Raw genomic sequence first — 22,483 nt, 5'->3', positions numbered from 1 at the left:
GGTACTAAATACCTGAGTTTTATTCTAGGCATCATTAATGAAAGTTTTAGAACATAAAAAATGAGTTGTGTTAAAAATGAAATTCTGTGTACGAAGAACGTAATCTTGTTTTCTTCTTGTGCCTTTTTGCCATTAGCTGGATGACTCAGATGCTTTGTAATGCAGACGTTTGCGCGTTTGTTCTTTCCACGAAACTTGCAACCTTTAAACAAAAGAAATAATAGGGAAAATATTAGCACAGATTTTGAATATATATTTAGTTTATAAATTCAGATATTACATTTTCATCATTAGTTTTTATATGAAACACATCACATATTTTTTTTAATAATTATGAAGTATGAAGTAGAAATCAGGTTCAACAGCAATATGCCTAACTAGATCGGCTCTTAAAGGAGAAATGATCAAAAAATGTTTTTTACTATTATGTGATTAGAATGAAAGGCATTGTGGTTAAGCAAAAATTGTCAAGGCAAACCTTTGCAGTCTTTGAATAGAATAAATATAGCGCAAAATGCTAAAAGTTCAGTTACTATACAAGGTATGGCTATTACATAACAAGACGGAAGCTGCTACAAAAAAGTGCACATGTGTCAAATGCCAACTTTTGACAGCTATTATCATCAAGACTTTTCTTTTGAATATAGAAAAAAAAAATCCTGTTCGCATTCGACTTGGTTTTTTTTTTTTTTTTTTGATGGGAAAATGTTAAGTATAACAGTTAGCAACGAATTGCAGTGAAATTTCACTTGAAACTGGAAAAACCATAGAGTAAGATAGAGAGGACACACTACTAAAAAATTGAAGCTGGAAGTTGCACCGGCGTAAAAATATGGGCGTTATTTGCATTGTTTTTCATTTTTACCATAGATTGTTGAGAGCTGTCGAGAGCCCCGCGCCAGCCTAGTCTGAAACTTCGGCCATGAGCTCCCATAAAGGATTCTCAAGGGGAGGGGGGGGGCTCAAGCTCCCCTTTAAGCATTAGAACTTCCAATTTTTAAGGTAGTTTTGCACATAAATATAGAAACATTTTAACAAAAGCCATTATTAAATGACTGTTATTAAAAACTTCTTTGCTTAAAAATTTTAATACCATTTTATTCTGCCTTGAATTTACTTTTGACTTGTATCAATGTGTTTTAGAAGCCAACATCCAAGCTGCAATATTTTTTCTTCAGCTTTTCCTTTACCTTTACCCTTACCTTTAAAGGGATGTTATAAGATTTTACATTGGTATATCGCAATATGAAGCATTATTAATAGAAAAAAGCACAAGAAAGAGACACTACTGCTGCTTGAAATATTCATAAAAGAGTTGGCCATTCAGGGCTGACAAGAGGGCCATGTTAGGCTAGTCAGAAACTAAGGGCTTGTGCCTTGAGGGGGCCCAACTAGGAATTAGAGTAGTATAAATGTGACAAGTTTCCAGGAGGAATGACCAAACTGACAAGGGGTCATTGGACCCCCATCTCTCCTGGGCTCTCGGCGGGCCTGCAGCCACTGCTGAGCATTCTATAACTTTTGCACCACCCCATTTTCACAAAAACTAACACTTTCTACAACTTTTCATTATTTTTTCTGTTTTCTAAAGCTCTAGACAGTGTTGGGCATTAATCAACTATTTTTTCAATTGCCTAGTTAATTGATTAAAAAAGTAATTGCAAATAAATTAATTGCAATTAAACTATTAATTGCACTTTGCAATTAATTTAATTGAATTAATGTACGTTAATCGTTTCTCACAATTAAAATAATTGCAATTGATTTTTTTAATTGTTTTATGAAACAATTAAAACTAACAATTAACTTTATGTATCAATAGGTACAGTGCAGCGTACAGAGTCCCAAGTATTATTCAATTTCATATTTTCGTTCAGTGCTGATTGCTCGCTCGCCGCGTGAACTAGTCTCGTCTGGGCAAGCTTTTTCCACACGTAAATGTTTCTGTTTTAATTAAGTGTTTTAAGTTTGTAAAAATTGTTGTTTTAGTTTAACCCTTAACAGAAGAGGTGAGAAAGAAGGACATATCATGGGACGTGAGGTCACAGAGACCGCTCTGTTTTACATTTTTTTAAAAATCATGTAATTAAAATACATTTCTGTAACTTCTGTCAGATGTTCTTTGGAGTTTTATTAGTACGGAAAAAAAATTAATTTTTAATTGAATTATACCTTTTCTGAGGAAAATTTGCTGGAGCCATAAGAATTTTTCAGAAAAGTCATATGCTGCTGTAAATAATTTATTGCTCGTAATAAAGCCAAACCTATTGTATATTAACTATTTTATTTTAGGTATTTAATGTACACAGAACATTTTAATTCTAGAAAACTGATATTATCATCGCCTGTCCTGTCTAGTGGTCAAAGGAGTCTGACTGCGACTGGGAAGCCCCGGGTTTGAATCTCGACTTGGGCATGGATGTACTTTCTCTCTCTTGTCCTTGTCCTTTCTTTGTGTGAATGTGTTTCTGTGCTGTAAATGGTTGCCTACCCTATAAACGGGTCCTTATGGCATGTATGCAGGGCCCAATTAACCTTTGAAATTAGGGGGAGCTCGATCTCATTAATTGTTAACTGTAGATTAACAATTGATCAATTGTTATTGTGAAAAATTACAATTAACAATTAATTAATTATTAATTGTAATTTTTCACAATTACAATTGATCAATTGTTAATTGTAATTTTTCACAATTACAATTGATCAATTGTTAATCTTTAATTGTCCATGCAATTAAAATTTGCCCAACTCTGGCTCTAGATTAGTGGTCGCCAGTCGTTAACCTGCGAATGCACTGAAAATGGCTACAAGAAAATCAAGCCGCAGTCGCCAAAAGTGGTGAACATGTGTGCTACGGCAATGTGCTTCAAATCATATTCCTCGCGTTATCCATCTCGTTCAGTGCTTCAGTGGACCATAGTCAAAACCACCTATGGACCCTAGACAACATATACATTAAAACCTCTCTAATGTGGACCCTAACGGGACAAATTTTTTTGTCCACAATATAGGGGTGTCCGCAGGACAGAGATTTAATAATGTTATTTGCATTGGAATCGGGTGAATTAAAAATTGTCCGCATAATAGGGGTGACCTTTAGGAGGGTTTTTACTGTATTTTAGATCGACTATTTTTATTCAAAGACAAAATCAATGATTCCTGATGTTTTTACTTCTATTCTTAACTGAAAAATAGGAAATCGCTCGTCAAGGTATGACGGGTGAAAATTGCTTCTACATATGTACGAGGCAATTGCTTGTTTGATGGATGAACCTCAACTCCATTAGATAGCGTTCATTGTTGACCGCTTTCTCGTTTCTTCATTCTCCTGAAATGACACAGTTTTACCAGTAAAACAGTTGAGTCACCGGATTCAGTTCAGCCTTGTCAAAATACAACCTTTCCCTGCATGTCAAGCATTACGAAAAAATATTATCAAATTATCATGGCTTGGTCTCGAATTTTATTGTTAATCACGTCAGGAGATTTACTCGATCATTTGCTGTAATATGTAAGAGGATGGTCTTTTTTTTTTTTTTTTTTTTTTTTTTGCGTTTACGACATTTCACAGTTCCTGATTCCCGCCAAAAAAAATGTCAGGCGAAAGAAATTTCTGACTAATACATAAACCAAGGCCTGTTTGAGTCTCGCATTTACTTTCATTCTGTTTTTCCAAATACATTTGTATTATGTTTAAAAAATTTGTAAATATCTTCTCTTTTGTTGTACGCTTATGTCTTCACAATTAAAAAATATATCCATTAAAATGTACGTTTTTGTTGAGTATCATTATCCCTTGATTTGTTATTAATATTACTAATAGCGCTTAGGTGATTTACTTCTTGCTCTGAGTATATACATTTTACAAAATGGTTTCTAAAATTAAAAAAAGTGGCTACCATTTTTTTTTTTTTTTGTTTTGACTTTGGTAGCCAGTGGCTACTATTCATTCATAGTCTAGCGCTTTACTTAATCCCCAAAAGAAACTATAGAACTACATAAACATCCAAAAAACTTAATCGGAAAATAAAACATTTTATAATCAGTGGTTTCCACCCTGGGAGAGATTTTGCTCAAATTGATGACCTGGTTTTTCAAGAGGGTAATAAATCAGTGAGGAAATCGAAAAATTCCCTAGATTCCTACTAAAAAACAATAATTTCATACGAAATGTACTTGGTTTTTGTTAAGTACGTCAATAATCATAATTAGTTAAGTACTTAAGAGTACCTATGAGTTCGTTTCGGAAAAGAAAAAAAAAGTGCAAAACTAGCACTTTATATATTTATTTATTTATTTTTAAGTTTTAAGAACGATTGAACGGCAATTACTTTTTTTTTTAAACTTGAAATTAAATTAGGCGCTTATTTTTTCAATAACATTGATGCTCGGCGAACTTATACAGTGAAACCCCGATTTTACGTCCCCCAAATCAATGTTTTCCCCGCATTTTACGTTTTTTACTTTCTACTATTTCTAATGAATAAAAGAAAGTATTGGATTCGTGCAAATTTTCGAACTTTGACGGACTCGAGCGTTTTAAAGCATATTGAATCCATTTCGACCGTTTTTGGAAAATGTCTGTCTGTCTGTGTGTGTGACCGTTTTTTTTTTTTTTTTTTTTGTGACCGGTGCGGCAGTTTTTCTACAGCAAAAACTACCGCATGAAATCGAACGAAATTTGGTAAACATATGTGTCCCTATGTGAACTTGTGCCCATTGGTTTTTTCGCTTATTCCTCCAAGAGGGATGAAGCAATGGAACGTTTCTTGAGTTATGAATGCCTGCTATTCCGCAGGAAGTAACTAGCGGAATGAAACAAAATTTGGTCCATATGTACAGATGCTGATTCAATATTGGTGTTAATAGCTCAAATGGGGGCTGATCTATAGATCGTTTTTTGTCATCACTTGTGACTGCTATACATCAAGAAATAATGAACAGAATCAAATAAAAATTTATCGACAAGTAGCACTTAGATCAGTGGTTTCCAACCTTTTCCCCCTTGCGAACCCCTGCCAAACTCGAAGTTGGCGAACCCCGTATTTACTAGGTAATAAGAACCAAGCAAATTAAAAAACGTGTGCACACACACATAGACAGTAAAATTTGTGCGATTTTTTTTTTTTTTTTTTTAGTTTGATGCTGGTCCATACTTTATAACAAGAACGAAAACATAATTGCAAAATATAGAATTAAATATTGCTACGCACTAAAATGATCGCAAAAACATGAATACAAAACAAATCCACCAAACAATTAACAGTGATTATTCCGTGTTTGGCTTCAATCTACTTTGAAAAAAAAAATTTAATGGAATATTTGTGGAAAAAAGAGCTCAAAGTTTGGCTGAAATTTTTCTGACGCAAGGGAATATTTATCTCTATCACTAAATCAGAAGTCAATTAAAGAAAGATCTTTAAAATATCGTTCAGCGATCTGTCTCAGATTAAGTAAATGAACTTTTTTCTTCCAGTAAAATGAGAAAGATCCCTAGGTTTAAGTCTTCTTGAAAAGGACTACGAGCCTAGCTGTTTCATAAGGATATACTGCGCATATTAATAGTTTATTTGCTGAAGAATTTTCTTGTTATTACGCTATAAGTGCGGAGTAAAATGCGTATATTGAAAAACAATAGAAGCGTCTATTTTTCAAAATACGCATTTACTCTAATTTTTGCACAAAAGGTGATTTTTAACAAAATAAATATTTTAAGCTCAATTATTACAATTGAAATTTTCTACACAAATCTCATAAATTCCTTGTTTAAATATAGCGCAAATTAAGTTGCGGGGTTAAATTCCGTTGATTTTATTTTTACTGCGTGAACCTCACACTGCCAAACTTTCATCCACGAAAATTTTCTAAAGTAATTAATTTTCAATACTTCCTGTGGTATTTTTGGGTTGCTAGCCATTTTTTCTCTTTTTCGACAATAAAACTCGAAAAAAAATTGTAGTCTATGTAGTGTGAAAATTATAGCAATAAACAGCGCGATCTTACTTCTATGCATTTTGACTCAACACACGGGAAGAGCGATAACTCTTCGTCGGACTCAAACGGTAAAGTAACTAAACTTCAAAATATTTGAGCTTCCCTGAACATCACTATACATCGTCAAAAACTGCATTTTTCAAACTACAACTTAAAAAAAATTCCAGGGGAGAGCCCCTGGATCCCCCCTTTCCTGTTACAATAGAAACTACTTCGCAATTACGTACTTCAAGTTTTAATTTCAAAAAATTATCGGGGCATGACCCCCGCATCCCTTTTTTTACCTTAATATCACTACAGATCGTCTAAAACTGTTTTTTGAACTACAATCTTGAAAACTTTCCTCGGATCCCCCTTTTCCGGAAATAATTGAATAAAATGTACTGTTGTGTTTTGGAACCTCAAAATCGAAAAATTATCGGGAACCTCCTCTCCCCTGTGACGTAAAATATATGGGTCATTCTCCAGAAAACGCAACTTTTGAACGCAAATATTTTTCAATTTCGAAACCTTTAGTTTTCTTTTTTTTTCTTTTTTTTTTTTCACTCTTACATGAAAGTGTTACCTACTAGAAGTAACCATAAACAATGACCCAGCTAAGTTCCAATTATTTTACTCATAAATAAAAAAAATACAAAAGATGACGACTTGTTTATGGAAATAAAAAAAAAGAAAAAACTATTTAAAAATCAAGACCAATTTAATATCAAAGTAGCAATTTTGTTAATTGTGCGAACAATCAGCTATTTTAATGATTAGTGGGAATATAATATTAAGCTCTCTTAAATAAAGTACGGCTTAATTAGTAGTTTTAAATGCTTTTTAGTAAATTTGAGGATATAAATTTGATAGAATGCCTATTATTGATGTACTTCCCCTCCATCATTTATTTTCACCTCAGAAATAATGATATTGATAAGGTCTGTCATGGAGGTTAGGTATTTTCCATTAATAAAATAACAGTTTAAAAAACTAAAAAAACACGTTTTCGTAGCAAAATGAACTAAAAAGTGAAAAATAATCTTTGGATGATAGTAGTTGACCAATCACTTAATTTTAATGTAATACAAAAAACCGTGGGGTGCTGTCTATTTACATTTTTGCATGGACAACCAATGGAAGAAATTCAAGACAACTCATAAGAACCCCCCCCCCCCCCACGCTTTTTTGTATTAAATTAAAATTAAGTGATTGATCAACTACTATCATCCATTCAACATTGTTCAAAATCTTTTATATTCATGAAATTTGCCCAAAAAAAGCGACTAAAGGTCTCGGGTGGCATTCGAAACGTGGTCTCTCGAACTCCAAAAAGAGCAACTGTACCCCTTAAAGTGTAATAGCCGAGCTCTAAAAACATTCAACTTCGCTGATAAATTGCCTGTGAAGACAGAGGGGACATGATTCAGTTATTTAAATTTATCAAAATGAAAGATGTAAATGGATTAAATTTTTGCGGGGAAAGCAGGACAAGGGGTCATTGTTTTAAGCTATTTAAATCTCAGGCTAACTTGGAAATCAGGAAAAACTATTACTTTAGCCGGGTCGTGGGCACTTGGAATAGCTTACCGGAAGAGGCGGTAATGAGCAAGGGAGTGGATAGCTTTAAGAGGGCCATTGATCTTCATTGGGGACTAATTAATTGACTAGGACCAGCCTAGCTGGGCCCAGAGCCTGTTGCTGGTCGTCACATTTGTATTTGTATTTGTAATTGTCTAATCCAGCTAATCCATCTCAGTCATCGATGTTTGTGTGCGGAAATCATATCTACATTACTTAATTACAATTTGAGATGCATTTGAATAAAGGTTTTGTTCAACAATGGTCTGATCAGCAATGAATTTTCAATCGAAGGCTCACCTAAATTTTGGCATGAAATTAGTTAAAAGCAATTACATTTCATGTTCTAATTACTTTGGAACATTGGAACAAATTTTGTCCGATGCAGAAAAATTAAAGGTTTTTGTAGATATTTTTAAATAATTTTTGCGAGCATTTTTTAACGTATTTTTAAAAAATTTTCCTTTTCCACATTGTTGGATTTATGCCAAAATATTGATTAAAATTGGAGGAAACTAACAATTAAAAGGGTTAATTAAATAATTTGATTATGGAATATTGCATTGTCATCGGGTCTGAGGTCGCGTGCCAAATTTCATAAGACTCCGATCTCAGGAAGTGGGCGAAATTTGAGCTGCAAGATTCCGTTACAAGATACATACATACATATATACAGGTGAAGCTAATAAAAGCGTGTTAAAAATAGGCCTAATAGATACTTTTTCGGGGTTTTTTTTTTCTTTGTTGCTATAATCTGCACACGTTAAGCATATGAAAACATGCTCACTTCTTTTTTTACATTAATTTACATCCCTGAAATTCAAGTTCACGGAGGTGTAAAGTCAGAATAACCATACTAAGTTTCAAAAGCAAGATCTATTTTTTTGTTTTTCAACAAAAATCTCACAACTTCAACTATGGCTGAAAATAAACAAGAGGGCTCTTTTGTATCATGGAAAATAAAATTTGTTGTCATTACTGCCACGTGTTAATGAGGAATGGCATTTTGTGTTTATGTAACGGAGGTGAGAATTTATTGTGTGACATGACTTCTTGTCCTATTAAAACGAACTAAAACACAATATTAAAAAATTAAATATACTTAAAAAATTAGTATTTGAGACACTTGGTGAAAGGAATAATCAATAAATAAGTATATGCTTTTAATTAAACAAGTTATTAAGCAACGTAAACAGTCACACTGACATGCCACGGAGGTGAGAACTCACATGTTGTGAACCAAAAATATACTAAAATAAAAATTCTTATTAAAAAATTGTTAGCAGGTTTAAATAGATATATTATTGATGAAATTAAATATTATTGGTAAATGAATTGTTCCTTAAATTTTCACTGTAAAAGGCGTTGTGACAGAAAAGTTACACTTTTTGAAGAATGACCCATATATCTCATTTTTTAGACTTCAATTTCGAAAAACTGCCTGGAGGTAGCCCCCCGACACCCCCTTGGTTTGTCTGAATAGTATTCTTACGATTAAGTTCATATTGCTGGTACTAAAGTCGAGTGACAAGAACCCTGCTAAACCAAAGGCTGAATCTTCTCTCTCTCTCTCTCTGCATATTGAAACATGCGTTTGAAACAATTAAGGGGCTGCTAAAAAGGTTCTTCCCCCCAGTTTTTTGACCTAGCGACGGCCCTGCTCAGCTCACCCCTTAAAATGTTACGGAGCAACCCTCAAAAATGACAGTCCCAAGAATAAGATTAAAACCCTGTAGAATGAACTCCCTGAAAATTTCAACAGTGTTGAAATTTTTGGGGGGTCTATGCCATGAACCCCCCTTGTAGGCACCCCTTCTAATGTTAGCATTTTCCTTTCAGAAACTACTCGTATTCCTTGTTTAATACACGCTATGATTCAGAGGGTGGCCTGTTTCTTTTACAGCGGAAAAGTAGTGTAGGGGCGAAAACTGGTAGATTAAAAGCAAAGCATTCCCGTATCTGAATACTAAACTCATTTCGGAAAAAACAGGGGAGAGGGAGAGGATTTTTAATTGCAATTTGTGTTACGCACTATACCTTTGCTTTAAGAAAAAAATTGTTCATAATAACATTTTTATTCATAAAATAAATTTTTAATCAAACAACAGCACTGTACAGTGTACAGTTTATTGAAACTACGAAAATGCAACATGATAGAAAAATTAAAAGCAAGATGGACGTGTGCGTGGGGGGGGGGCAACATTTTGAAGCTTTGCCCTACCTTGGAAAATTCCTAGATCCGGCACTGTATGTATGTACCTTTATATCTATGTATGTATTTATGTCCAAGTTACTTCTCCTGAAAGCCAGTGAATTGACCATCGAACCAGGTATCAATCCCTTCTTTATGTTTGGCTATTTAACATAATCCTCCGATAATAATTAGCGGAGATATCAATTAAAAACTATTAGTTATGATGCTTAGATTTCGACATAAAATCCCTATTTTTCGAAGACTTTCTTCCATTCAAATTATTATTCAGTGCTTCAATTCAACGTTTCGCAACAATGCTTTTATTAAAACTTATAACGTGAAGAAAATCATTGAGACAAAAGATCTGTTGCCATTTTTTTTCTCGAATACGAACAAATAAAATTTTGGGTTGAGGTTTTTCCTGTAATCGGGGGATTTGAAATGTTTCCTTTTTGGTTATTTTCCCGCAATCTGCCGCAAAATTTTACTGAGGTTTTTTTTTATTTTTTCTTTTTCAAGCCTGTTTGTTGAACACGCGTCACTTGACATAACTTTTATTTTCGAGGTAGTCCGTGCAAATCCGGGCGACGCAGCTATTACGTATAATAATGTTCTCTTTGTAAAATATAGATATTATACCTTTCGAAAGTCATCCTTGTTACCTCCAGTTTTTTCTATTTGATTTCTTCTATGTATTTTACGTTTTTTAAACCTAACTCCTAGAGAAACATAAAATCGGGGTTTCACTGTAGTTTTTTTCGAGGAAGAAAGAGGGACAGTAAGTGTCAGTGTCACTATGGGCCCGATTACTGAATAGGCCCAACTAGGCTCTGACCTAGGGCCCCCAATATTTAGGGGCCCCCGAATGGCAGAAATTACTTTAGTCTATGACTGAAATTATTTCAGCCAACGGCTAAAGTTATAAAGTTTGAATACAGGGTCCCCCCCCCAAAAAAAAGTATTTAGCCTAGGGCCCCTCGATATCTTAATCGGGCACTGAGTGTCAGTCAACCTCCAAAGTGGGGCGATGGGCGAAAAAGGTTGGGAACTACTGTTATAAATATTCACAAATTATAGATAAAATTTTTAATTATTTTTATTTTCACTGAATGAAATCTTTGTCACTTCAGTGATTGAAAACCTTTTTCTTTTTCACTTTTACAAATTATTTTCTAGTTTTGAAAAGATTTATGTGAAAGAAAAATAATAATGAAAATACTGAAACTTACCCGTAATGCGTTTTGATAATATTGTGCCGTTGCAACAAGTTGAATGCTACTGAAAATGCATAGTCCACCGAAAATAGCCGAGGAAAAATAATTTAGACCATACAGTGCAAAAGCTGAAAGAGTAAATAGTGAAAATTCAAAATCAGAGCTTTTTTATGGCCCTTGTAATTTTTGAAAATAAGTAAAATGAAAATGGCTGCACTTAGTTATTGAATTATTTATTTATTATCATGCTTTTCATATTTTTCACATTGTAAATTAAAAATTAGCTGCTAATGTCAACAATTTATGAAACAGAGGAATATCCCGGTTTTAAAAATTTATGTTTTATAAACTATTACACTTAGCACTATAAACGATACATAAAAATAAAGGTAAACTGTGGAAGTTTTTTTCACTCACTAATGTTCGATGTGTGCGCCTTTCGTAATGCGATACGCATCTTTAACATACATTTTGGAGTGTTTCACTGTCAATTTTTGTGAGGCTACACATATGCGATCTTTCGGTTCTTGCAATGTTGTTGGCAATGGTAGTGTAAAAGCAACGAAATCTCATTAAGGAAAATCACATGGGGTAAGGTTTGGTTTGGGTAACTGGCTGGCCAACACAAAGGGGTAAATCCTCATTACCTGCACGGCCAATCCAGAACTGCAGGACGTCAGTGTCGCAGTGAAGTATGTAGGGGGGGGGGGTAAAAAAAACCCCAGAGGTCTTGGTTTTAACATTGTTGCCAATCCTAATACAGTAGTTAATACAGGCGTAAGGACTGTTGTGACCAAAAAAACCCTTCCGGAAGAAATTTCTGGCTGCGCTAGCGCTTAACGTGCACGTTTAAGTTCTTAAGTACGTTCAAAAAACATTCACAGTTTATCTTTATTTTTATGTATCATTTATAGTGCTTAGTGTAATAGTTTATGAAATCTAAAATTTTAAAACCGGGATATTCTTTTATGCTAACCCTGTATAATTTAACTCAAATGCCACGGACGTGCGTTGTAAAGCACAGATTTTTTTTTTCTTAACTATAGTTCACAACATACTACATTATATTATTGTAAAGTATCTTACCTTGCTTATTTAGAAAAGAAAGAATTGTATAAACTCCAACTGCAATGCCTGATATTACACTAAATATCATTCCCAGAACCTTTAATCCTTCTAAAGTTGCATTATCATGGTACTTCTCCAGTTTTCCAAACAAGTGTAGTGTATATAGAGAACAAGTTCCTACTGACATACAACCTGTAAGAAATTTTCAAGTTGTATTTTACCAAATTGAATGGTAAATATGAAAATTACGTAGAGAGTAAGAGAATCTCTGACTGCCGATTCCATCTATTGATGAGGAATCACAATAGAAATAAATTTGGTTTTAAAATAATGCTATGAATTTATCATGGTTTATGTAGGGATGTAAAATTTCCGAAAATTTTCAGGCGGCGGGAAAAAAAACCTTTTTCCGGTTTTTTTTTTTTGGTTGGAAAAATCGGAAAAAATAAAAAAGTTGATTTTTTGCAAATTAAAATGTATGTAACTGTTACATTCTCTTAGAAAGCATAAAAAATGATGAAGTCATATAAGATACATGCATTCCATGTTATTGTTCAGAAAACCAAAACTTTTTAAATTAGTCAAATCATCAATTAGCCTTTAATTTTGAGTAAAATACGGTTTTTGCGAATTACTAAATCAGATTTTTTGACTTTTTTTGACTAACTGACTTTAATAATACAAGTGTATTCACTAATTCTGTTCTGTGTATATTATTGTCATTTACAGTGTCGATGAGAAAAGTAGCAAATAACACTTCGGTGTGCAAGGAAATTAAGTTATCTTAATTAACAAAGTTAATGTTTTCATCTGGGATACTGAACAAAGAAGAAATATTTGAACTGAAAGAAACATTTAAATGTAAGTATTATAAATTTCTGAACACATATTTTTTTACTGAAAATTTCAAAATTTTCAGTTTTTCTGGTTTGGAAATAAACCTTTTTGTAAAAAAAAAACCGGAAAAAAACTAGTCTTTTGTCCGAAATTAACGATTTTTTCTAACCAATCTCATCTTTAATCATGATGAACAATAACACTATGTTATAAAAATTTAAACGGTTCTAAGGTGAAGGGGGGGGGGGAGAGTTATTCAAATCAGAAAATGAAATATGGGAGTAAGGTTCTCTCTCCTAGATTTTTGAAAAAAAAAAAAAAAAAACAAGTTTGTTCGAATCGGACTATTTTTTCTAAGTCATTTAGGGGGTCGGAGAGGGGGGAGAGACCTACAGACACACATTTTACCCCGTTTCATAACCCGACTTTCTAATTTTTAATTCTTCAATGTTTATTTAATTATTTTAGAAATTTCTGACATTTTTAGCAATATTTTAAAAATACACGAAACCTTCATTCTTGCCTTCTTCTTCTTTTACTTCTACGGGATCTACTCTTTCTACTCTTGAGGGGTTTTGCGGTGTTTGTAATTTCAATGAGTCTTTTTTCTTTTTACTAAGATTCGATCTATTTAGTCATATTTTATATTGATAATGACAATCTTTTTTTCAAAAATAAATACCTTTTTAAGATTGAGATAAGGATTAATCTTAGATAAAACTCTCTAAGACAGTGATAAACTAAACTAGGAACTATCTACATTGCTGATAACAAATGAAACATTGAACGAAGTTGTTGACACTAAAACATGTTAAACTATATGATATTAATAGTTCTTTGAGGAATATGAGAAAAACAGAGCTCATATGCTACGAAGAAATATTTTCACACGCAGGGCCGCGCCAAGCTTGATCGGCGTTATAGCCGATTGAGATCAAGTGGTATTAAAATATAGTTAACACAAGGAAAAAGGTTTTGTTGACAAATACAAGATGGAAAAAATACGTTTGGCATTTTATTTATTCAAAAAATAATGCCTGAATATTTTATTTTGGAATATATTGTACTTTTTAGTTCATTCCTAGAAATTATTTAGAGTTCAGCAGCACCTCTGACATGCTAATAATGCGTTTTGGAAAAAGAAAATTGTTTGAAGTATCAAAGTTAACGTCACTGTAAGTATCTATCTAATCTCTAAGTGATGAATACCTAATAAAACAATTATGCTTGTCAAAACATGTCAACAGGAGCAGTGGTGCAACTAGAAAATGGTTTTAGGGAGGCACATTGAAAAAAAAATTCTCTTTTAAAATTTTGAAATTTGTATTTTTAAAAACGCAATTTTAGATGGTCTTTGGTGGTGTTATGGGAAAAAACGGTACAAGGGGCTCCGCGAAAATTTGTAGAAGTTGAAGCCTTAAAACGCGATTATAGGCCATATTTATTGACGTTAGAATAAGGGATGAAACTCTGAGATTCTACTCAATCTTTTTATTTAAAAAAAAACATATAGAAATAAATTCCTCCTCTTCCCTCCAATTTTTCGAAATTGAACTTCCAAAAACGCAATTGTAGACAACTTTGAAGATTTTTACGGGAAGGAGATTTTGGAGCTCCCCTGGGAAAATTTTTCAAAATTAAAGCCCTAAAAACTGAAGAAATATTCTGATATCAGGAGAAAATGTTCAGAGGCTATTCCACTTAAATTTTACGTAGTCATGTTTTAAAAACCTAAATTTTTATGATGTTAAAAAAAGGTGGTTAGAAGACCCTTTCCTGAATATTTTCTGAAATTGAAGTCTTAAAAATGCGATTGTAATACCATATTTGGTAACATTAGGACCGGGAATCTTTCGTAACTGAAACTCCAAAAACGCAATTTTAGGTGATTTTCGAACGTTGTTTCAAGCAATGTTGTTTGGTATTCGGGGACTTTCCCTCTAAATTTTGCTAAATTGAAGATCTGGAAACAAAACTTGATATGCTGTGTGATGTTTTTTGGCGGAGGAGAGGGAGAGAATCGGAGGTGAAGCATTTCGAAGACTATCTTATTTTTAGACGTACTAGAAATAATATTATTATTATTATAATAACAAGAATAATAATAATAAAGAAGAAATAAAAGAAATAGGACGGAGTAACTGACCAATTAGCTGTAACTATTGCAATTTTTCAATTCAAAGATACCTCCTTGAAAGAAACTTGAAGTTTCACCCCAACATCATCATTTTCTTTTTAAATTAAAATCACTTTGTTTTCCTAAGACGCGTTTTTTTTTTCTTCAATAATAAGGAATATTTTTGAAAAACATTGAACTCATCATTCTGGAGGTGTATAAATTATAATACAATACATTCGCTGCAAGAACCAAAATGGGGAATAGCAAATTTCTTGCACTTCGTATGCTCCACCTTGTGAAATTATAGACATGCTACCGAAATATCATTTAGGGCTCCACATATGAAGAAAAATGTTAATGTATGCATAAATTAACATCATGTGTTTTTAGTGTAAAAGATTACTTTTGAGTTACATGTTCAGACGCAACAATCAAATATTTCGCCTTTAGATAAACAGCGGGGAGGATTGCTTGCTTTATTGAGCAGTATAATTTCGCAATCACTATTAGATATGATGAAAAGTTCAATTTCTTATTTTTTTCTTTGGAGATTTTTTTCCACTCGTTTGAAGCATTTTTGATTGGCTTAGAGTTCGGCGCCTTTTTGACTCTGGCGCCGTCGTGCGCCGCACGACCTTGCACATAGGGACGGCGCGGCCCTGTTCACACATGAACATTTTTTAATAAAATTTCTGCTGAGCTAGAGTTTTGAGTTGTATCACATTAAAATAGGTATACGCTGGTTTCAAATCTGTAGTTATAGCTGTCTCTACACACGTCAGGTGTTTTATTAATCCTTTATGTGATTGTGACCACTTTCTACGATAAAGTGCATATTACAAAAAATCCCACTTCATTCCTAGTGGCTGGGCTGGTATAAACTTTTTAAGATTGAAATAAACTGTTTCTTTACTAAAATATTATTATTATTTGTGAAAAATTTTAATTCGCTTTATTGTCACGGCGAGGAGTTAAATTTTGGTTAGGAATGTAAAGTTAATAAGTTGTAAAGTTATTAAGTTTTAAGTTTCCTTCCAGATTTAACAAAACCATAACAGCAATTAAAAATATCATTAATACTTATTTTTGAACATGTACAGGTTTATATTAGTATTTTGAAGTAAGATTTACAAGCCGGTGAAATGGAAAAAAATAACATTATCAACAGATTTAAGAACTCAAAGGAGATTTAAAAATTTTTATGCGGGAAAGATTTTGTTCTTCTTTTTATAGAATTTCTTTTTTTTCTTGTAATTCCTTCCGTTAAGTTTTTTCCTACTTTTGTCAAATGAGGCAGTGAGAAGCAATGGGATGTAAATGACAAAATTAAAAACGTAGAGACAACACGTACGAATGATAGAAGAACCTCTCCTCTGTTTTGGGTTAAGAAATAGTACTAGCAGCCCCAGTAGGTGCTGCTGTACAGCATGATTTAGATTTTTTTTTAATGAAAGCCTACCTAGGATCTGAACTTAAACGCGATTTACTCGAAACTTTAAATAGTCCACTTACATCCCTTTGCTTCTCACTGTCTCAAATGTGTATTTTGTTAAGATCAGAAATTAGTTCCATCTCAATATTATTTCTAAGTACTCTCAATTTTCTCGTAAAAAAATCTTTATTTCTTTTGAAATTTCTTTGCTCTACACTTGATTACTTTGAGTTTCTATAAGTTATAATTTCTCATGACTTTTAGTGTTTTTTCCTTATGCACACTAAATGGCAGACGAACGAACACAAATAAATCGTAATATTTGAAAAGTGTCACCATAATATATGGAGCAGTCATCAAAGTAAAAGTTAAAAAAAAGTAATATATGCAGAAAGAGATATGCGTAGTTGTAATGTTAACTTGTATAATATACGGTTTAAAAATTGAAGATTTAAAAAAAAAAAAAAAAAAAAAGAAAGAAAGAAACTTTATTTTAAAAGAGAAAAAATGAAAACGAAAAACGTATTTGAAATGAATTTATTTAAAGAGCTTTGGTACAGGAAGTTATGCTGCCACGGGAAGGTAATGGGCAGTATCTTCAGAAATGAGTTTTTGAGGTATTTGATGATGCGCGTTTTGGATTCCCCACTAACAATAGGGAAATGTTGGGATTGACGTTTTTTTCGTAGCTTTTTTTTCAGCAGAAACCAATTAAACAAGCTTGTACAATAACGCTAATGTACAATAGGTGACAAAAAAAAATAAATAAATAAAAATAAAAATAAAAAAAAATTAAAATAAATAAATAAATAAATAAAATTGCAGATTCTTTACCTTCTCACGGCAGTATTTAGAGTTGGATATGATTAAAAGAGCAATCATTCATTTTATGGGGTCGTTTCTATCAGTCAAAAGTATTACTTTTGCCACTGAAATTGATAAAATAAGCATTAAAATAACATGGAGCGAGAAATAACTTTCATTCTCCCAACACTTAACTTTTAATTAATATCTTTAAATGTCCGATTTTGAAAATAGGGCGTGGTCTTTATGACGTCACAAGTGATGAACTTGGGCGCATCTGTCTACCGCCTTTCCACGTTGTGATAATCAAGAAGCTAATTAAATATTGCGCTCTGCTCTTATCATGAACCATATCGTTGCCAAAGCATGTGAGTAACGAAGCGAATTGAATATTGTGCTTTGTGAATGGCATGAGTGAATGGCATTTCTTCGTTTCTGATGTCAGAGGCAGAAGTGTAAGCAATATGAAAGCGCACCAATCCTTATATATTATTTCTGTAGCCTGTTTTTGGTTTCTACGCGAGATTTTCCTCAAATCTTGATCGATTTCTTTGATTTACACCTTATTTTAAAGCTTATCGTGCAGGCTACTGACGAAAAATAGACCCACGGTCTAAAAATTATTTTTTTTCGGGCAAAAAAACCTGTTTTAAAGAACCAGAGTGAGGTTTTCGGTTAAATTTATGATTTTAACTTGCACCGTTACCGACACAGCTGAATAGCTTGATCGGCAGAGCGTTCGACTGGTAACCAGGAGAATGCGTGTTCGGGCCCACGTCCGGACAATCTGCATCAAAAAATTAGAAAAATATCTCGCATTACATGAGTAATGAATAACAAATATGAGGGAGTACGTGAGGTAGAAACGCTCTTAGCTGTTATGAAAACTTGATGCATCACGGAGCTAAATTGATACTCAATTGTAAGGCTTTTTTTTTTTTTTTTTTAAAGCTTTGGCTCCGGGAAGAGAATTAAAGCATAATGTAAGCGAAAATATAAGTATCAGGTTTAAGATTTCATACTACATTGGAATTGTTTTTTGTTCAGTAAAATATAATAAATCGTATGTTGAAATATAGATTCTTCTAATGAGTTTTTGACTCTTTGTACAAATAAAAAAATACTACTTCAATTTAAAGGGTAATATATATATTTTTCTTCTTTTTGCAAAAAAAAAAAAATAAATAAATAAATGAATAAATAAATAAATAAATAGCGTATCACATTTTTACTACATTTAAAAAGCTACGCTTAAAAATGAACTTAGTTCAAATTATTTTGTATTTTAACCGTGCTGTTAAATGATGAACACGTGCTGCCATCTAAGTGATAACGGTTCAAACAGCCTGCGATAACAAATTGTAAAAATTTTCAAAAATAAAAACACTTCTCGGCAAGAAAAAAATTTTTAAATTATCTGTGGGGGTTTTTTTTCGGTAGAGCGTTCCGCTATAAACTGTCTGAACTTCGGGCCAGTTCGGGCTGTCCGACATAATAGCAAATTTAAAGTAATATTACGCATTACATGTACTCATAACATACAACAGATAACACACGTAATAAAATAAATGCAGTGGGAATGCTATTTGGTGTTTCGACTCCTTTATGCAGGCTACAGTTATCATTCAGATAAGTTGACTGCTAATCGAAGGGTGTTCTTCCCATTTTTTTAAGCTTTGACTCCGTCCAGACCACTGAGCATAATGTAAGCATAAAAAAAAGTATTAGATATACCTCAAGGGAATCCTTTTTTTGTGCAGAAAAACATTTTCATTGTATGCTGAAATTTAAATTTTTCTAATAGCAGTGTTCGAACTTTTGTACAAATGAAAAAATACTACGCCAAATTTAAACTACGAGTTTCAACCAGTAAATCTTTAATTATTTATTCGAATACGATATAAAACATTAAAATTATTATCAACTTCATTAGTGAGAAATCATTTTCTACTCCTCTGCTTTCGGCTGAAAAAAAAAAATATTTTGTCTACGTTCGAAAAATTACACTAAAAAAACGGATTCAGTTCAACTGGATTTGGTTTTGAATTTTAAGTGTTCGATTAAAAGAAAAACAAGTGCGGGCTTTTAAGCCGTACAGGTTAAAGAAGCCTGCTATGGGAAATTGTTGAATATTCAAAAATAAAAACACTTATTTTTTCAACCGAATTTATTACTTCTCTAGAATGTTTGTTTCAATCGCTACGTGAGATCTTCCTCATTCTTTAATCAAATTCCATGTTTTACGAATAATTTTAAATCGTATCATGCTGGCTAATGACAAAACATAGACGCATGATCTTATTATATTTTTTTCGGCGAAAAACTTTTTTACTGTGTTTTATTACGCATTCCTTCAATGAATAGCATTCGAAAAGGAAGGCACAGTTGCTGGGTTTGTTGGAGCGTCGTACTGTTAATCAGAATGGAGCCAGTTCGAATCCGTGCCACTAAATATCTCTTTAATGTTTCTTTTTTTTTCGTCAGATGCTCACATGAGCAGGACTGTATTTGCCACAACCTGTTTTTTCACATGCAAAATTACTGATTTTTCACGTGTCACTTAGCCACACTTTTAATGATATTTATATTTGCATTGAAAATACGTACAACCAAAAGGGGAGCGATGATCAAATTATCACAACGTTCTATTTAACGAGGTTTTGTTACTGATGTCTTTAAAGTACATGCTTTCTCTTGTGCGCTTACTTTTCCCGTTTACTTTTCTCGGTTTTTCTTCATAATATTCTTTCTTTGAAATTTTTAAAGAGCGAAATGCCTTATGAAACGATTCGAAGTACAGTTCGGAGTTCCGCATTGACTAGTTAAAGTAAATTTTAAAAATATTAAACTTAGTCAAATTATTTAAAAAAATGGTCAGATCCTATGTTTTTAAGCATGCTCTTTCAGAAAAAAAAATACTTTTAAAATTTCGGAAACGACCCCATTGCCGAATGTAAGCGTTTTTCAGAATAATAAACGAAGAAGATACTACCCGAAGGAAAAACAAATGAAAGAAACAAGCAAACTGAAAAAAAAAAAAAAAAAAAAAAAAAACCTGTAAAAGGAGAAGAAACACATAGAAACACTATTTTCACATGTGAGGGAAAAAAAATGACAATACTTATTGTTTCCAAAGACGCGATTATCTTCCCTTGAATAATTTAGTTTTAATGAATTTCATTGGTTACGTTGCAATGAATCGCGTGATTCGCTATCTACGAATCGCAAAGGTCTCGGCAGAACGGAAACAATAAACAGCCTCGATTGCTAAACAAATTACTTATTACAAATGCGCTGTTCACATAAAGTATGCTTTGATGAAGTATTTACCTGTAAAGAATGCCCACACTGCAGCATTGTAATTCCCATCTTCTGTAAAAATACTCGTAAAAGCTGCTCCAACAATTATAGGCACGCACGTGATCAACAGAAGAATGTACAAAACCGTCTTTGCATTTCTCGTGTATGTAATAACGCACGAAGACACTGAGAGGGTGGAGAGGAAACTGCCCTGTCCCTGGGTGGACCTAGCCTCGACCCCGGCAAAATGCTGCAGTTCGTGGTGTTCGATTTCCACTGCCTCCTCTGCCGCCTCCATTATTTTTACAGGTGAAAAATGAATTTATTTGGCCTTCGATGACACAACACCGCTTACTAAGGGAGGGTGGACTTTTACAGATATCGTTCGTATCTAAAGACAATGCAGACAATTTTTATCAGATGCCGATAAATGAAGCATTGTTAGTATGTTGAATGTATTAATTCACTTTTAAATTCTTTAATATCTATTTATTTTGATTATTCTGTGTTCTAGAAATACTTCTTTTGAATTATTATTTAGGGGAATAGTGAGTACAAGGAGACAATGTCGTGACCCTAAAGTGATTGTCACACTCCATTATTAACCCCCACCTTTTCCTCTCCTTGTCACAAACAGTCCCAATTTCATGAACCCCCTGTAGACGTGACATCATTTGTGGAAGACTCCTAAAATAAGACCCCTATATATACGAGCCGGCGCATCAGCTTAAGATCAGCCTTTTTGGATCGGAGCGCGTATTTGAGTGGTTGTCATTTCTGGAGAGTAATCGCGTTTGGTGATTGTTCACTGATTATTAGCGGCACATAAATTGTTTATTAAATAAAGTATTATTTTCGGCAAATTTGGCGAAACCCGAAACTTTGCTACACCATAAATAACATCGTAACCATAAAAAACATTTAGCTTTATTTAAATTTCGAATTTCGCTTTATTTAAATTATGAAATACTCATGTTCAATGCAAGTGGAATATGTGATATTCATAATGTGATAATATAAAAAAAAATCATACATTTCTCTGTGAATGAATTGAATTTTTTCTGGCATTTGTATTAAAAGTTCGCCGATTTGTAACATCTCTTGTAACCCTAGCAGCGTAACAATGAAAAATCCGATCCAAAATGGCTAAACTTAAGCTGATAAGTCGGCCTATCTTTATAATGGCTCTACCTAGAACAGTTATTTATTTCAACGTGTCTTATGTCAACATCTAACGAAAAGTTGCGAATGTATATCTTGACACATTTGTCAACATGAGTCATTAGTGAAATAAAAAAGTTTTAATGTTCCATGCTTTTAAAATGACCAAAAAGAAAAAAAAAATAATTAAAAAAGTATTTAAAAAAATTTCTCTAAGCTTCATGTACATTTAAAGTCCCATACAGTTTCAGAATTTTTTACAGATTGCCTATAAAATTTGTGATTGTGAGATTTTAATGACTATCAAAATACTTGTGAGCTTTAATAGGAAAAATATGGGACGGAGGCAACGAACAATTCATGCATTTATAATATAACTAACAATTTTATCGCACTGCAAATAGTATAAATTGGGGTGTAAATGTTTTTCTTGATTGCTTTTCTTTACACTCGTGTTTTTTAGTAGTTACGTAGTATATGCGCCAATGCGCCCCATATTTTTTCTTTTAAAGCTCACAAGTATTTTGCTTTAAAAACTCACAATCAAAATTTCCAGACAATCTGTAAGGAATTCTGAAACTGTATGAGACTTTAAATCTACATGTAGCTAAGAGAAAGTCTTTTAAACTTTTTAATTTACTTTAAAAACATGGTTCATTAAAACTTTTTTATTTCATTAATTATTTACTGATTTTTAGTATGGTGGGTCTGAAATGAAAGATTCGATTTTAAATGCTTCGATCAGACAGAGTTCAGTAAATTTTTTGCAGTCGATAAAATAAATTTAAACAATAAACTGC

The 22,483-nt window shown here is 32.8% G+C and overlaps 1 protein-coding gene across 1 annotated transcript; it reads right to left on the bottom strand.

Moving 5' to 3' along the window:
* On the bottom strand, positions 1-20,852 carry LOC129217340 (uncharacterized). Its single transcript, XM_054851624.1, has 4 exons — positions 20,553-20,852; positions 12,049-12,222; positions 10,978-11,090; positions 1-202 (listed from the first exon to the last, which is right to left on the bottom strand). Exons 1-4 carry the CDS (start codon positions 20,818-20,820, stop codon positions 146-148), a joined length of 612 nt encoding a protein of 203 aa, XP_054707599.1. The 5' UTR covers positions 20,821-20,852; the 3' UTR covers positions 1-145.
* Positions 20,853-22,483: the final 1,631 nt, after the last annotated feature.

The sequence above is a fragment of the Uloborus diversus genome, chromosome 2 (genome assembly GCF_026930045.1).
Source record: "Uloborus diversus isolate 005 chromosome 2, Udiv.v.3.1, whole genome shotgun sequence".
NCBI lineage: Eukaryota > Metazoa > Arthropoda > Arachnida > Araneae > Uloboridae > Uloborus > Uloborus diversus.
The sequence above is the reverse complement of the archived record's forward strand: the minus strand, read 5'-3'. Positions and strand labels throughout refer to the sequence as shown.

Excerpts from the sequence above, each read along its gene's own strand:
- LOC129217340 (XM_054851624.1), bottom strand. The coding sequence starts at position 20,820 with ATGGAGGCGGCAGAGGAGGCAGTGGAAATCGAACACCACGAACTGCAG. Across the intron at positions 11,091-12,048 it reads TTCTTTTCTAAATAAGCAAG|CTTTTGCACTGTATGGTCTA; the intron begins GTAAGATACTTT and ends TTACTCTTTCAG. Across the intron at positions 203-10,977 it reads ATTATCAAAACGCATTACGG|GTTGCAAGTTTCGTGGAAAG; the intron begins GTAAGTTTCAGT and ends TTTTGTTTAAAG.